General features: G+C 44.1%; 1 protein-coding gene across 2 annotated transcripts in view; it reads right to left on the bottom strand.

Annotated features, from left to right (window-relative positions):
- Positions 1–14,760, bottom strand: part of LOC127005790 (uncharacterized) — a 176,026-nt gene extending 161,266 nt beyond the window's left edge. The window contains exons 1-2 of one of the 2 annotated variants that reach the window (XM_050874892.1): positions 13,019–14,760; positions 11,238–11,321 (exon numbers count right to left, since the gene is read on the bottom strand). In XM_050874892.1, the coding sequence (XP_050730849.1) occupies positions 11,238–11,321; positions 13,019–13,088 (154 nt within the window). In that variant the 5' untranslated portion in view covers positions 13,089–14,760. The remainder of the gene's footprint in view (positions 1–11,237; positions 11,322–13,018) is intronic. The other variant, XM_050874895.1, reaches the window with a different exon arrangement.
- Positions 14,761–15,430: the final 670 nt, after the last annotated feature.

Raw genomic sequence — 15,430 nt, 5'->3', positions numbered from 1 at the left:
ATTCTCGTGTTTAATTCCTCTTTACAGATTTCATTTTATATTCCAGTTTGGTTTTATTTTCTACTTTTTACTGTATGGGCGTTTATTTCCTTTTCATAGATGCAGTTTTACTTTTTTCATCTCTGTTTCCTATCTTATCCACGGACATTTTTTTTTTACATTAGTCTTCATCGTCATATTTGTTTTCCTTTGCTATTGACTGACATTTTTTTTCCTTTTGCTATTGACATTTTTTCTCCTCTGCTATTGACTGACATTTTTTTCCTTTTGGTATTGACATTTTTTTCCTTTGCTATCCACTGACATTTTTTTTCCTTTGCTATCCACTGACATTTTTTTTCCTTTGCCATCCACAATAATTTTTCCCTTTGCTATCCACTAACGCATTTTTCCATAGCTATCCACTGACATTTTTTCGTTTGCTATCCTTAACGTATTTTCCTTTGCTATCCACAAACATTTTTCCCTTTGCTATCCACTGACGCATTTTTTCCATAGCTATCCACTGACATTTTTTTTTTTGCCATCCTTAACGTATTTCCCTTTGCTATCCTCTGACATTTTTCCCTTTGCCATCCACTTACGCATTTTTTCCATAGCTATCCACTGACATTTTTTTTCTTTTCTATCCACTAAAGTATTTTCCCCTTACTATCCACAAACATTTTTCCCTTTGCTATCCACTAACGCATTTTTTCCATAGCTATCCACTGACATTTTTTTTCTTTTGACATCCTTAACGCATTTTCCTTTCCTATCCACTGGCATTTTTTTCGTTTGCTATCCTCTGACACACATTTTCCCTCGCTAACCACTGACCTTTTCGTGCATACACTCCTCCGTTTACAAGCCCCTTCGTGTCGGTTCCGCGCTCGTGTCCCGTCTCCCTTTACTGTGACCTTTGAGCCCGTAGTGCGTGCATGTAACATTTCACCTTGACCACTGTCACACATTTTCTTCTGTTTCCGGGATTCAAAACCAGTAACACATTTCCTACTACCACCACCACCACAAAAACCACCACAACTGTCATTACCACCACCATTACCACCACCACCACAAAAACCACCACAACTGTCACTACCACCACCATTACCACCACCACCACAAAAACCACCACAACTATCACTACCACCACCATTACCACCACCACCACAAAAACCACCACAACTGTCACTACCACCACCATTACCACCACCACCACAAAAACCACCACAACTGTCACTACTACCACCATTACCACCACCACCACAAAAACCACCACAACTGTCACTACCACCACCATTACCACCACCACCACAAAAACCACCACAACTGTCACTACTACCACCACCCTACCACCATTACCACCACCACCACAAAAAACACCACAACTGTCACTACTATCACCCCCCCCCTAACACCACCATCATCACAAATGTCACCACCAGCACCACCACCACCAACACCATCATCAGTCCATTAGTAATACCACCACCATCACCACCATCACCACCATAATCAATCTACTACAAATACCACCACCACCACTGTCCCCTCCACCCCCTCTTCCACCACCACCACCACCACCACCACATCATTATTGTCACGCCGTTATCTCCTGTCACCACACACGCCCACCTCCACCGCCCGCCCTCCACCTTCCTCCACCACTGGCCTTCCTTAAGTGACAAGAGACACACCGCACATTACACTTCTCATGTTGCTTATTTATAATCTTATCCATCTCTCCCCCTCCTCTCGCTTCTTCTTCCTCTTCATGTTTCTCCTCTTTCCCGTATTCGCTTTCTCCTGCTTCTGTTTCTCCTTTGGATTCTCTTCTATGTTATCTGTTTTCTCTTCCTTTTGTTCACTGTCTTCCTATTCGTTTTACTCCTTCCATCGTATATCTCGCTTTTCTGCAGTTTTTCCCCCTTCATCCACCCTTCCTTTTCATTTTCTCCTTCTGCTCTTCCTCCTGCTCCTCCCTCTACCTCCTCTTCCTCCAACGCCTTTTCCTCCTCCTCCTCGTTTTCCTTCTCCTTTTCTTGTTTGCTCCTCTTCCTCCTCGGCACAATCAGCAGCTCAAAGGCAGCTCACGAGACAGACCGATAAAACACAGACAGACAGACAAGCAAACACAAACTAGGACAGAGCCAAGGTCACAGATGGAAGCGAACAAAACGAGCTGAAATAAATAAAGCCTTGCATGTGTGCGAGTCTGTCGGTGGCGCCCCCGCCGGCTCGCTGTGTCTCGGGGAACGTGACGATTGTTGACCATCAAAAACGCGATATCATTTCCTTTCTCCAGCCTTGAGTGTTTGTGTAAACGGGGCGGGGAAGGAGTCTGTCGGCGGGGACTTGTTCATTTTTATCCCACTATGTGATTCTAGTAATAATACTGATTAGGGTAATGATGAGAGAAAGTTGGAAAGTTTCGTTTAGTCGGCGCAACATCTGTGGTCATATGCCGGAGAGAGACAGGAGGGGGAAGGAATTATAGGAGAAGGGAACAGACCCCAGGAGACGGGACACAACCCCCGATTAATACCTGGTACCCATTCACTGCTGGGTGGACAGGGGCGTAGGGTATCGGAAAAGCCGCCCAAGTTTTTCCACTCCGCCCGGGAATCGAACCTGGGCTCTCTCGATTGTGAGCCGAGTATGCTAACAGGGTAATGATGATAACACTAATACTAATACTACTAATAACTGTAATACATTAAAATATAATTATGATAACAATAATGATAAAAATTACACACCCAGCCACACACGAACAAGTTTTTGCCGGCCTCCACAACAAGGGAATATGGGAGCCTCTTGAAGCGGCGCCAACATACCCGATAAAAAGTGAAGCCCTGCGAAGTGAAAATGAACCTCGTGCAAACTTGTCGGAGGCAACGAAAGTTATATTTGAAAAGGTAAAGGGGAGACCATACGCTAGCAGTGCTGTCCAAACTTTTTCGCCTATTGTACCCTTTATTACATTCTCCCACTGTTACGAACCCCCTATGGCTGACTAAAGTCAATTATATATATCATATTTGCATTACATTACATTATATTTACGTACACGTACAAAACGCGTCCTTCCTAGGTAACCAACCGTCCCTCCCTCTCTCTTTTCCTTCATAGAACATGGGAAGTTTCTGCTGTGTGTGTGTGTGTGTGTGTGTGTGTGTTCATCGTCTTTTCACGTACCCCTTTGATCTATGCTGCGTACCCCGAGGGGTACGCGGACCCCAGTTTGGACAACACTGCGCTAAGGTGTGTTGTGTTGACGCTCACCTCCGTCTCTTAGACCGCTAAGCTTGTGATGGGTAAGTTCTGGGTTGGTATTATAAGACACTCGCTTCTCACATCAACTATTTATAAAGGTCAAGGAGGGGGTCAGTCGGGTTCTAATGAGTGTTTCCTTAGGTTCACGGTACAGAAGAAGGGTCAAACTAACACCAGGGTCATAAAACTACTACTGATAATGCCTAAAACTCCTACGAAAGCCTTGTCAATTATGTGTTCTTGGGCGGCGAAATGTCTTACAATACGACCCCTAATATCCCCGGACACAGAGCAGGTGCGACATCCGTGCCACCAGTTTATCTTCCTAAGGTTTTCTCAGAGGTGTGGTTAGGTCGCCTTGCTATGAACCCGCTGAGAGGCGACACACGAACAACATCAAAGCAGGTGAAACATTGCACAAACTGGACTTAGGGAACTGCAACACGTTTACTTATTAAGAGGCCAGCGGGCGTGTCGTAAAGTCTAAGGGTCCTACACTGCACCTTTGAACACATCAGGAAGCGCCACGTTTCCAGGGCGTCCACAGACCACAGCCACAAGCACCGAGCCTGAAGCCCTCCCAGCGATCCCTCGAGGCACTAAGGAGCAGGATACGAGAGGGAGAACTCACATTCCGGATGCTAATGCAGTGGGAAAGGAGCAGCAGGAAGAGAATACTAGAAAGTCGGCCCTGACTCCACCACCACCACCACCACCACCACCAGTACCACCACCACCACCAGTATCACCACCACCACTACCACCACCACCACCAGTATCACCACCACCAGTACCACCACCACCACCAGTACCACCACCGCCGCCACCACCATCAGCACCACCACCACCACCTCCACCACCACCACCAACTAAACGGAAATTCAGGAGGTTGAAATAGATACATAGAAAATTTTCAATAAGCCAAAAAGCAACGTCGTGATGTTTTAGCCCCAAGAAGATTATCTACGTCATGATAAAAGTCTAGAAGTCCATTTAACACGAACAAACCAGAGTCGTAGAGTTTTATTCAGGAGTGATTGTACACACGTAGAAATGCTTTGAACGGCTTATAGGAATCAACTCAATATACCAGAAATCTTAGTCTAAAAGTAATCATTCCGTTTTCGTAAATGTTTTCACTAATACAGCTTTGCCTAAATTAGCTCTCTCTCTCTCTCTCTCTCTCTCTCTCTCTCTCTCTCTCTCTCTCTCTCTTTTATGTGTGTGTGTGTGTGTGTGTGTGTGTGTGTGTGTGTGTGTGTGTGTGTGTGTGTGTTCTTCACTGGTTCACATCTCTCATGCTTCATTGCTTCACTTCTCTCGTACTTCAGTGTTTCACTTTCCCCATGCTTCATTGCATTACTACTGTCATGTTTCATTGCCTCTCTTCACAGTGTCGCGTTTCACTTCCTGCTTCACTCGGCGCGCCTCGACTCTGGCGGCTCGGGACAATATGATTCTTGATGCAGTTTTCACCTCGCTTCCTCAGCTCGCTTCCTCTTTCCCTCTGCAGTTTTATTTATTTTCTCAATGTCCTTTGCTCTCCCAGCTCTCCATTTTTCTTTTCTCCTTTCAATAGCATTTATTTCCTCGTCACTTTCCTCCACGCCTCATATTGCTTCTCTTCGTCATTTTTTCTCTCTCTCTTTGCAGTCTATTTTCTCCGTTTTTTTTTCTCATATTCTCTCTGCATCTTCTTTGGTCTCTTGCACCTCCCACTCCTCCTCCTCCTCCTCCATCTTCTCGCCTTTCATTTGTTTTATTCTCTTTTTCCTCCATTCCTTCCCTTGCTTGCCTTCCTTACTTTATTCCTTGCCCTCAACTTTCTTTCCCAACGCCGTTTTGTATTTGTTTTTTCCTCCTCTATCCAGCTCTCCTATTTCCCTTTCCACCTTCTTCCCATTTCTCACTTCATCGCCTGTTCATCTTTTCATTCTTTTTTCCTTTTCTTTCCTTCTTTTTTATTTATTTTCTTCATGAGTCCTTCCTTCCCCCCCTCTCTCCTTTTTCCCGACTCAAAGTGATCAGGGCCAATGATTCTTGATTCACTGTTCACCTCATTTCATCAGTTTTTCCGTCTATTGTTTCACTTTCTCAATGTCCTTTACTCTCCCGGCTCTCCCTCTTGTCCTTCTCTTCTCTCAATAGTGTTTCCTCGTCTCCCCTGCTCGTCGGAAATGGAGCCGGCGAGTGAGTGAAGCGACTCGACCCCTGGGCGTATATGCTCCCTATTAGTAGCAGTAGTAATTTCCTAACTCCTTATACTGCTTCCCTTCCTTATTTTCTCGTCTCATTTTTTTTCTTTGCTTTTTCTTCTATTCTCTACGGATCTTCCTTGCTTTTTCGCTCCTTCATCTTCATCCTCTCGCCTCAGTCATTGCTTCTTGCTCTCTCCTTATTCAGAATCCCAAGTTGCCAGAATCAAGACATTTATAGCCTTTTCCATTTAGCGTAACCCGTTTCTGGGTCATGATCTGTAGAGTCCCTTGATAGATAGAGTCCCGACAGCCTAAGATTTGGACGGCATTATTGGCCCTGTCTTCGCCGCGAGACCGTGTGCTAGTGTTTGAAAAGCGCGGCGAAAACACAGGGCCAATAATGGCGTCCAAATCTTAGACTCTACAGATCACGACCCAGAAACCATGATCCCCGCAGCTGCCAGGTTAAAAGTCATGCCATGCTTTCCAAAATACCTTCAACCTTGGTCACTTCGAAGCATAGGGAAAGAGAAAGCTACTGGAAGGAAGGCCGGAGAAATACCAGGAGAAAGAAAGAAGAAAGAAAAGGGAGGAAGGAAATGCCTGTTTAAAAGGGAGAAAGGCAGAAGGGAGGGAGTGCTGAGGAAAACTGGAAAAGAGAAAAGGTGGAAGAAATTGTAGTGCGACAGGAAGGGAGGATGAAAAATAAAGTGAATGTGAAGGAACGGGGAAGGAAAGAAAAAAGGGTTTGTAGGAGTAAAGGGAGGGAGCGATGGAAAATGTGACCGCAGAGAAAAATAAAGTGAATGTGAAGGAACTAGAAGGCGAGAAATGAAAAAAAATGTTTGTAGAAGTATAGGGAGGGAGCGATGGAAATGTGACCGCAGAATGGCAGGAAGGGAAAAAACGAAGGTAACATAAGGAAAGAAAGAAAAAAAGCAATGACAAAAAAACGGAAAAACAAACAAACAATAACAAGAAAAGCAAGATGGAAGGCAAGCATAAATGAATGATCAAAGAAAGGGAGAAAGAAAAAAGAACAAAATGGAAGTAAGGAAATTGAAGGAAGAAAAATAGAGAAAATAATAAAGGAAAAGCGGAAAAAAACAGAACTACGACTTTAGGCGACAAGAAAGACGGAAAAAGGATTAGGACGCTGAAGGGTTTAGCTCAAGGGAGACTTAGAACGACTGATTGTATCCTTTGAAGCGTGTGTCAACGGCTGGGCAGAGATGTGGGGTGTGAAAATGGGTGCAAAGGAGTGAAAAATAGGTGGTGTGTGCCAGTGTGTAGAAATAGGGGTAAAAAGGTGAAATAACTGTAGTGTGTGTGTGTGTGTGTGTGTGTGTGTGTGTGTGTGTGTGTGTGTGTGTGTGTGTGTGTGTGTGTGTAGCGTCTGTGTGCAAAAAAGTGTGTTTAGCGTGTCTGTATCTAAGAAATAAGTGTAGCGTATGTCTTTATGTAAAAAAATGGGTTTACTACGTGTTAATATGTAAAACTAGGGTGCGTAGCGTGTAGATGCAGCGAGTATATGTATAAAAAATATGAGTATTGTGTATCAGCAGTAAGTAAAGATAGGTGTTGCTTAAGAATGAGCAACAGATACAGAATGTGTCAATGTGTGAAATAGGAGTAAAATAGGTTGAACAGGGTGAAGAAAAAAGTGCAGCGTGTGTCAATGGCTGGCCTGGAATATGAGTGTGTGCCAGCTAGAATCCAACCCAATCAAGTCCCCTTCTCCTCATATTTATTCACCTTCATCTCCATCATCAATATTCAGAGACAGTTCGTTGATGTATGATGCTGGTGATGACAATTTTACAACTCTGATCATTATCATTATTATCACTCTTATCATTGTTGTTAATACCTCTATATATATATATATATATATATATATATATATATATATATATATATATATATATATATATATATATATATATATATATATATATATTCATGTTAATAGTCGCAGTAGTAGTAGTAGTAGTAGTAGTAGTAGTATCAATATTATTTTCATTATCAAAATCAATAAATAGAGCAACAACAGAACAACAACAAACTCTGATTGCCGCTTACCTGGGGATTGATTCACCTTTCGGTGATTATGTTTACCTGCACTGTTAATTTTAATTGTTTAATTGGATTTCGTGGTGATTTTCAGAAGTGGGGCGAACTGAACCTTCATCTTTATTCAGTATTTCCACGGCTGCAATCGCTTCCAATCCAATATAATCCTTTCTAATACCCTACCCTAATAATTATGTTTTATATAACGATTTCTAATTATTAATTTGCCCATTTTTTCATACAATTTTTCATTTAGCAAACACATCGCTGCCCCTACATTTCGATCAATTTCAGTAATTTCAATAATTACGGGGAGGTGGTGGCTGAGTGGTCAGCGTGCTGGCGCGGCGTTCTGGAGGACGTAAGTTCGCGTCGCGCAAGCCACTACAAACAAGCTGGCATTTTTTTCAATCATCGCCGAATGGCGTGACACCCACATGCTGTCCTGAAGACCATCCATCAACCCGGATTTTAAAATCTCTTAAATCAAATAGGAGTTCTGGGAGAGCAACATGTGCCAAGCAGGATGGCGCCACTATAAACACCTGCCTGTGCCGTAACGAGCTGGGGCCAACCACAATTCCCCACCAAGAAAGTCTGTCGGCGGAATATTCGAAACGTATAAAAAAAAATATCGAGCTACTTTAATGTGTGTGTGTGTGTGTGTGTGTGTGTGTGTGTGTGTGTGACCGGCTTTGGGCGTGTGCCGTGTGAGCTGCCAGACTCCATACAGCCGCAGTACCTCCGCCCGCCTGTTCGCAGTACCAGTCCCTCCCCGCCTTGCCGTCCGCCTCCCGCCCTCCTCTCGCCGTCACCACTGTGTAACTTAAAGCTGAACTTGGCGCGGAGGCAAAGCTGGCCCGCCCCCTCATCCCGCCCATCTCGCCCTTCCTCAGCCCACCACACCCTGCCCAGCTCCCTCCCCCCCCACCCCCCGCCAGCAGTGCCGCAGTCCACTCCACCCAAACAAACAAATGAACGAACACACACACACACGCGCACACACACACACACACACACACACACACACACACACACACACACACACACAGAACTCTTCAGTACAAAGTAGGAAAATCTGAAATGCGTAAGTGACCCCCGTAATATGCTGCTCCCAATTGGGGGGAGGCCACTCAAATGTGTACGCGCCTAACAGATGCACGTCCACCAAATTATTTGAATCCAAACGGCGTGCTTCCACGTTCTTTCCACTCTTCACCGTATATATATATATATATATATATATATATATATATATATATATATATATATATATATATATATATATATATATATATATATATATATATATATGTATATATATATGAGTTGACAACCTTGCTTCCGAAGCATAGCTTTACTCTCAGTCCATCTCTTCACCTCATTACATTTTTCGACATTACTTGATATGAAACAGCTCCATTTTTTCCTTACTTTATGCCAAAGACTTCATAACTTTATCAAGAGTCCCGTTCCGTGCAATTTCCATTAGATGAACGTGTTAAGTGCTTCTCTACTTAAAAAGAAAACCAAAATGCCAAGACTAAATGTGAAATGGTAAAAATACTTCCCAAGAGAGGATGTGTAGTGACAGAAAGGCGAAGGTAAAGTTATACACAGTCAAGGTTTGTTTGTGGGAAATACTGAAAGGCAAGGTTCTGCAGAGGGAAATAAACTCTAAACGGCTTTGGCGACGCCTTGATGCTGTCCTTCTAAAGGAGTCTTAAGGTTACATTGCAGCAAACGAGTAAAAAAAAAAGTCTCAGAAAATCTCAACCTTTTTTACGTACTTGTCATTCAGGAAGACGTATTTATTTACTTTTGTATTCTGAATAGACTTCCACAAACTGTTTACAGCAGGAGAGTCTGCTGGACTCGCTGAATGTAAACCCAGCCTAGTTTGGGGATGACGAAGAAAAGGAGAGGAAGACACCCTTCCAGATCACGACGTCACAAAACACGCAACAATTGGAGACTCTCTAAGCTGTTGGCAGGCAGCGCTGCGCCCACCGGTCCGGAGCCGGTTTCTCTGAAAAGCTGAGTCAAAATACCGCAGTATCCAAAAAAACACATAATTTCCTATAAAAACAGATAATAAAGGAAAACATCGTTTAATCTATTACATTTATTGCACGACCCAGTCAGTCATAATGGAGGAAGCTTTAGAATGATATCTACTTTTCGTCATCCTTTCATCACACTGACGCAAGGCGTGATTTTAGATCTCCACTGATGTTGAATTCATAGTAATACATAAACTAACCAGGTGTTTTGGCGGTTAGCTTTGCTTTTTCCGTAAATACAACTGAAGTAAACATAAACAACACATTAAGAGGCATTTACTCAATTCAAAATGCTAGAGGGAATATAAATTGGTGGAAACGTGTTGTTTGCCGCAGTCATCGCATGCATTATGATAATGATACAATAATATACTGACAGCAAATTTGTTGAATATTCTCCCCAACACACCGTGTTCCTGGCTGAGGCAGCAGCTATTAGTCGCTGTAGACAACCACGGCTTAACGTGTCTGCCTTCTCGCCCGTGGCGTCAGTGAAGGGAGCATCACCGGTCAATTGCGGATACGAGGCTGATTCAGTAATCTTGGCGCCTTTCACTAATGGTGATCGTGTTATTATAAAGGATGAAACTGTCGAAATATAAGCCTTGCATATGCATTGATGGGACTCACATTTTACCGGAAGACACCTCTCCTACTTACCCACGAAAGAATAAAGATAAATTACACCGTTAACCCCATTATTGCTTCGCTTCCCTAAAATAAATATGTATGAATCAAATATTGCCAGAACCAGAGACTTTACTCACCCATGTTGATAAACAAGGTAAGCGATACTTTCTTCTGCCATATTTTCCTACGTGTTTTTCCTTCTGAATAATGGACTTATAAATGTTATGGTAATTTACCCCACAGCGGTTCAGCCAATCCAAGGAGAGGCAGTGTGCCCTTGGGTTTACTCCAGACAAAGGAACAGATAACCCGCTGCCTGGATCCCGCTGACTTGTTCATCACTGAGAGGCCACGAGCGTTATTGCACAAGTCAACGTAATTAATTATTGATATTGGTATTGTCGCTGTCGTCATGGTTATAACTATTGGTATTATTATCATTGCTGGTATTATTTTTTTATTATTGTTATGGCTACACTTCTTACTCCTAGTAGTTATGGTATTAGTGGTAAAAAGAAGTGAGTAATAGTAGTAGTAGTAGTAGTAGTTGTTGTAGTAGTAGTAGTAGTTGTTGTAGTAGTAGTAACAGTAGTAAGAGTAGCAGTAGTAGTAGTAGTAGTAGTAGTAGTAGTAGTAGTAGTAGTTGTTGTAGTATTAGTAACAGTAGTAATAGTAGCAGTAGTAGTAGTAGTAGTAGTAGCAGCAACAGTAGCAACAGTAGCAGTAATAGTAGTAGTAGTAGTAGTAGTAGTATAGTAAGCGTAGTAGTAGAAGCAGCAGCAGCACCACCACCACCAGTAAGGCAGGAATAGCATCATCAGCAGCACCACCACCACCACTAACATGTCGTCTCATCAATAGAACCAGCAGGAAAAGCCGTGAGAGCAGTAACCGTAACAATACCACCAACAGCAGCAGCGCACCAGCAGCGGCACACCCTCAGTGGCCGTGAACATGCACGCAGAGACCCCGACAGAGAAAAGAAAATACACGCTGTTCCTCTGTGCCTTACCCCTTGCGAGAAAGCCCTTGAACCAGCTGTGCGGCACCAGTCTACGCTTCAGCTGCCTCCGACGCTGGTTCCGAAGCAGCCGCTCTGATGGAGGTGTGCAAAAAGGAATTATTACGAAAAAAACACTAATGACCTGTTGCGGATTGACTGATTATACACGATGATAGACAGACTGACGGACGAACAGACGGACGGACAGACGCACAGACGGACGGACGGACAGACGGACGGACGGACAAGTGAACGAACGATCAAGAGGCAGACGAGAATGGTTGGTCAGTCAATTAAATATTCATTCGTTCATCAAGGAAGTACGGAAAGAAAAGTCAAGTTTATGAATACTATGTGATGTGGGTGAGCTAATTCTCTCTCTCTCTCTCTCTCTCTCTCTCTCTCTCTCTCTCTCTCTCTCTCTCTCTCTCTCTCTCTCTCTCTCTCTCTCTCTCTCTCTCTCTCTCTCATGTCCAATAAAGGTAATGGTGTTCTTCTTCCTCTCTGATGTCCCTTTGACCCTCCTGAAGGTCCTTGTACCGTGTGTGTGTGTGTGTGTGTGTGTGTGTGTGTGTGTGTGTGTGTGTGTGTGTGTGTGTGTGTGTGTGTTTATTTGTGAGGGTGTGTGTGGTTATTGTTGTGATATACCCGTATTTTCTTTTATACACACACACACACACACACACACACACACACACACACACACACACACACACACATATATAAATTCGTTCGCAGATTTCTGTAAAAGCATGGAAAAAAAGGAATAATGGAATGTTAGATGTACCGCGTGAACTGGTTTGGATCGTATTGATGGAGTTCTCCTTCCTAGATTAATTAACTAGTCTTTTTTTTTTACATCTTCGCCTGTGGCACCGGTAGGGTTGTTTTTGGAGGGGCCTGATGGTATGACCCAGCCCGTTGTGGCGCAGGCCAGTGTTTATAGTGGCGCCATCTTGCATTGTCTCATACTGCCCTCCCGGAGCTCATCTTTAATCCTAGAATCTAGAGTCCGGGTTGATAGGTGATCTTTTGGACAGCATGTGGGTAGTTTTAAGCAACTCGGCGGCGGCTGAAAAATCCCAACTTGGTGGCACCGGTCGGGGATTGAACTCACGTCGTCCTGAACGCGGCGCCGTCACGCTGTCGACTCAGCCACCGCGGAATCCCATCAGCTGCTCGACACACACACGGATAGACACATAAACAGGCAGACAAGCAGACAGCCAAATAAGGGAGAAAAAAACCATCCATTAAACCATCAAATCCGTCAACCTTTCGAGGCAAAAATTACGAAATGACATCACACACACCTGAAGACAGTGCCAACAGCTACTAAAGAAGAGAGTAAAAACACATTTCTTATGGAAGCTATGTCTGGAGAGAGAGAGAGAGAGAGAGAGAGAGAGAGAGAGAGAAGCTAAAATAAAAAGCTACTCATGCAAGCGTCATCACCAATATGTCCGCGGAATAAATGGCCAAACAGTTCAATATACACACACACACACACACACACACACACACACACACACACACACACACACACACACACAGCCTTGATGTGAACAGCACCGCGGGTTCTCATTAACCTCAGGATGGCCAGGGAATTTGATACAATGGGAGGTGCAGGAAAAAAACAACAACAAAAAAAAACAGATAACATGGGTGAACAACTTTTGCTAAACATAAATCAACACAAAACACAAGTAAAAAGAATATTAGAACACACACACACACACACACACACACACACACACACAGGGGAGTCACGGGGGAGGAGCCATACTCACCATGGTCAGGGTCGACATACACGCCGAAGTCCGAGTAGGCGCGACGGCGGGCGTGAAGCACCTCCAGCATGGCGACGCGGGCGGGGGAAGGAGGGGCACTTGCTCCCCTTCACAGCTCCCTTCAGCACAAGAGCAAGACAAGGACTCCAAATAGATATCCTTGTGTCCTGCAGCAGACTTTCAACACATTCACTTCACTTTAGGCTTCCAATACTATCGAGTTTCACTGCTTCAGAGTTTCGAACGCCTGACACGGTCCACTAAGAATCACGAGAAAAGTTTCAGTGCGGCCAAGTGGTTGGTTCTCGCGGCTGGCTGGTCTTGGCGAGCACTGAGCCGGGCTGCCGAGGTTTTTACTTTCCTGAGAGTGGCAACACTTTGGTCCTGGACGGAGAGACAACACTCTCCTCTCTCTCACTAACTCATTCACCGTTTACCTGTTTGTACTAGGCTTTGCTTCCTGAGGATCAAACATACATTATTATATTGTGTTTAATTGTAACCATTGTACAACGAACGAAACATCAATCATCAACACGTGACAGTATAGGGAGGTGCCGGAGCGGCCCTCAGGCCATCAACTTAACTCCCTTGCCATGAACAGTACCATCAAACGAGTGACCTTTACATAAGAGGGCGGCCGCTGCCTTCCTGGGCCGCTAATTGCACTTAGAAAAGGTCACGAGTAAGTGCCCCGAAACACACAAGGTCAGGAAGAAGGTAAATAGAGAAAAGTTGAGAGCAAAAAGAGGACGAGAGGGAAGTAATTAATGATTGTATGCACTAATGAACGTAATTTAGCTTGAATAAACGAGGAAATGTTTGCCCTGTTAATCATTTTGCTCGTTATTTTATCAAAATTATATATATACTCAGCCTTTCATAATTAATTCAACGTGACGGGATACTTGTTGAGCACGAGCACTCTCTGGCCCCTTCACCTGCCCCGGCAGCAGCACACCTGGCCGACACGCGCCTGGGAACTCCACCTCATTACTCATTTCAGCGTCCGTCCTCTTGGGTCAACAGCCACGTAATTGACCCGTGTTCAGGAGCCGCCGAAGTGGACCCCGCACGGTAATGGAGCGGCCCATAAACCTCCCCACTGGCATCGACAAGCGCTCTCTCGGAACTAACAAGCGGGAGCTCCCAGCGAGGCCAGGCCAGGGAGGCTTGGGTGATGGGGGGCCAAGGATTCTCGAATGTGAGGACAGGTGGTCAAATGGTACGGCTTTGAGGCCAATACAGTGGCGTCCTCTGTGAGAATCAAACGAAATCGACCAAGAAAACGTTCACTAGTAGGAGTAACTAAATCAAATCCACTCTTATTTATGTATGGGACGGGGAAAGAGAATAATTATCTTATCATAGTCTTTTCTTTTATCCTCAAGAGACGAAATAGGATGAAAGGACTCAGCCACACCTGGGAACTTTCTTTATGGCAACGGATCAGGATACGGAAGCTACAAAACAATGGTGCACCGAGTAAGACAAAAGAGTTGGGGATCACCTCCTTCCACCTCTATCGCCCCTATCACACACCCTCGTCCCGCAGCCCTTCCTTCGCCGCTCGTAAAGGAAGCCGGGAGCGATAAAGAGAACATTACATTTCCAGGTACAAGAAAGCGTTACTCGCCAGGACTCACGTTGTCGCGTCTATTAATGTTAAGTGGCGTTCGTTCCATTATCGCTACATCACCATGAATACTATTAGTTAAGGAAGGAGGAAATCATTGTAATCTAGCGCCTTTATCTCCCTTCATCTCTGTATACAAGGCACTGAATATGTATAATGAGAGAGCGGAAGCAATAGACATTAGAACATTGTATTTACCATCTAACCATCGGCACTAATCTACAAAAGGAGGAAATTTATTGTAATCTAGCCATTTCATCTCACTACATCCCTCTATGCGAGTCACTGAATATCCACACTGAGAAACAGGAAGCAATATACATCAGAACAGTATATTAAGTTCTATTCATCGAGATTATGGACGAGTTGTAGAGAGACTGATTGGTTTGTTTATTAATGCACTTTCCGGGTGTCATCATGTAATGTCGTCAGGCTGCATCCAGACAAGCTTTAATATATTTCTTTTTTTTTTTTTCATATCGTATTGAGCCGCGTCGCTACATTACTTTTTGCCTTTGAACTCGGCAGCCTCTGTGAAAGTTTGACTCTCCGCGCGATTTGATTCTTCTGCCGGGCGACTTTTGAAGCTCCCCGCCACGCCTCTTAGACACAGGACGACGACGCGGAGATGAAACACAAAGACACGCAGAGACTGACAGGCAGACAGACAGACAGACGGACAGAGAGACAGACAGACAAAAAAAAAAAAACATACATACAAACAAACACATGAGAATAGAACTGGCGTGTATATGCATGTGTGTGTGTGTGTGTGT

Source organism: Eriocheir sinensis, chromosome 31, assembly GCF_024679095.1.
Source record: "Eriocheir sinensis breed Jianghai 21 chromosome 31, ASM2467909v1, whole genome shotgun sequence".
NCBI classification, from domain to species: Eukaryota; Metazoa; Arthropoda; class Malacostraca; order Decapoda; family Varunidae; genus Eriocheir; species Eriocheir sinensis.
The sequence above is the reverse complement of the archived record's forward strand: the minus strand, read 5'-3'. Positions and strand labels throughout refer to the sequence as shown.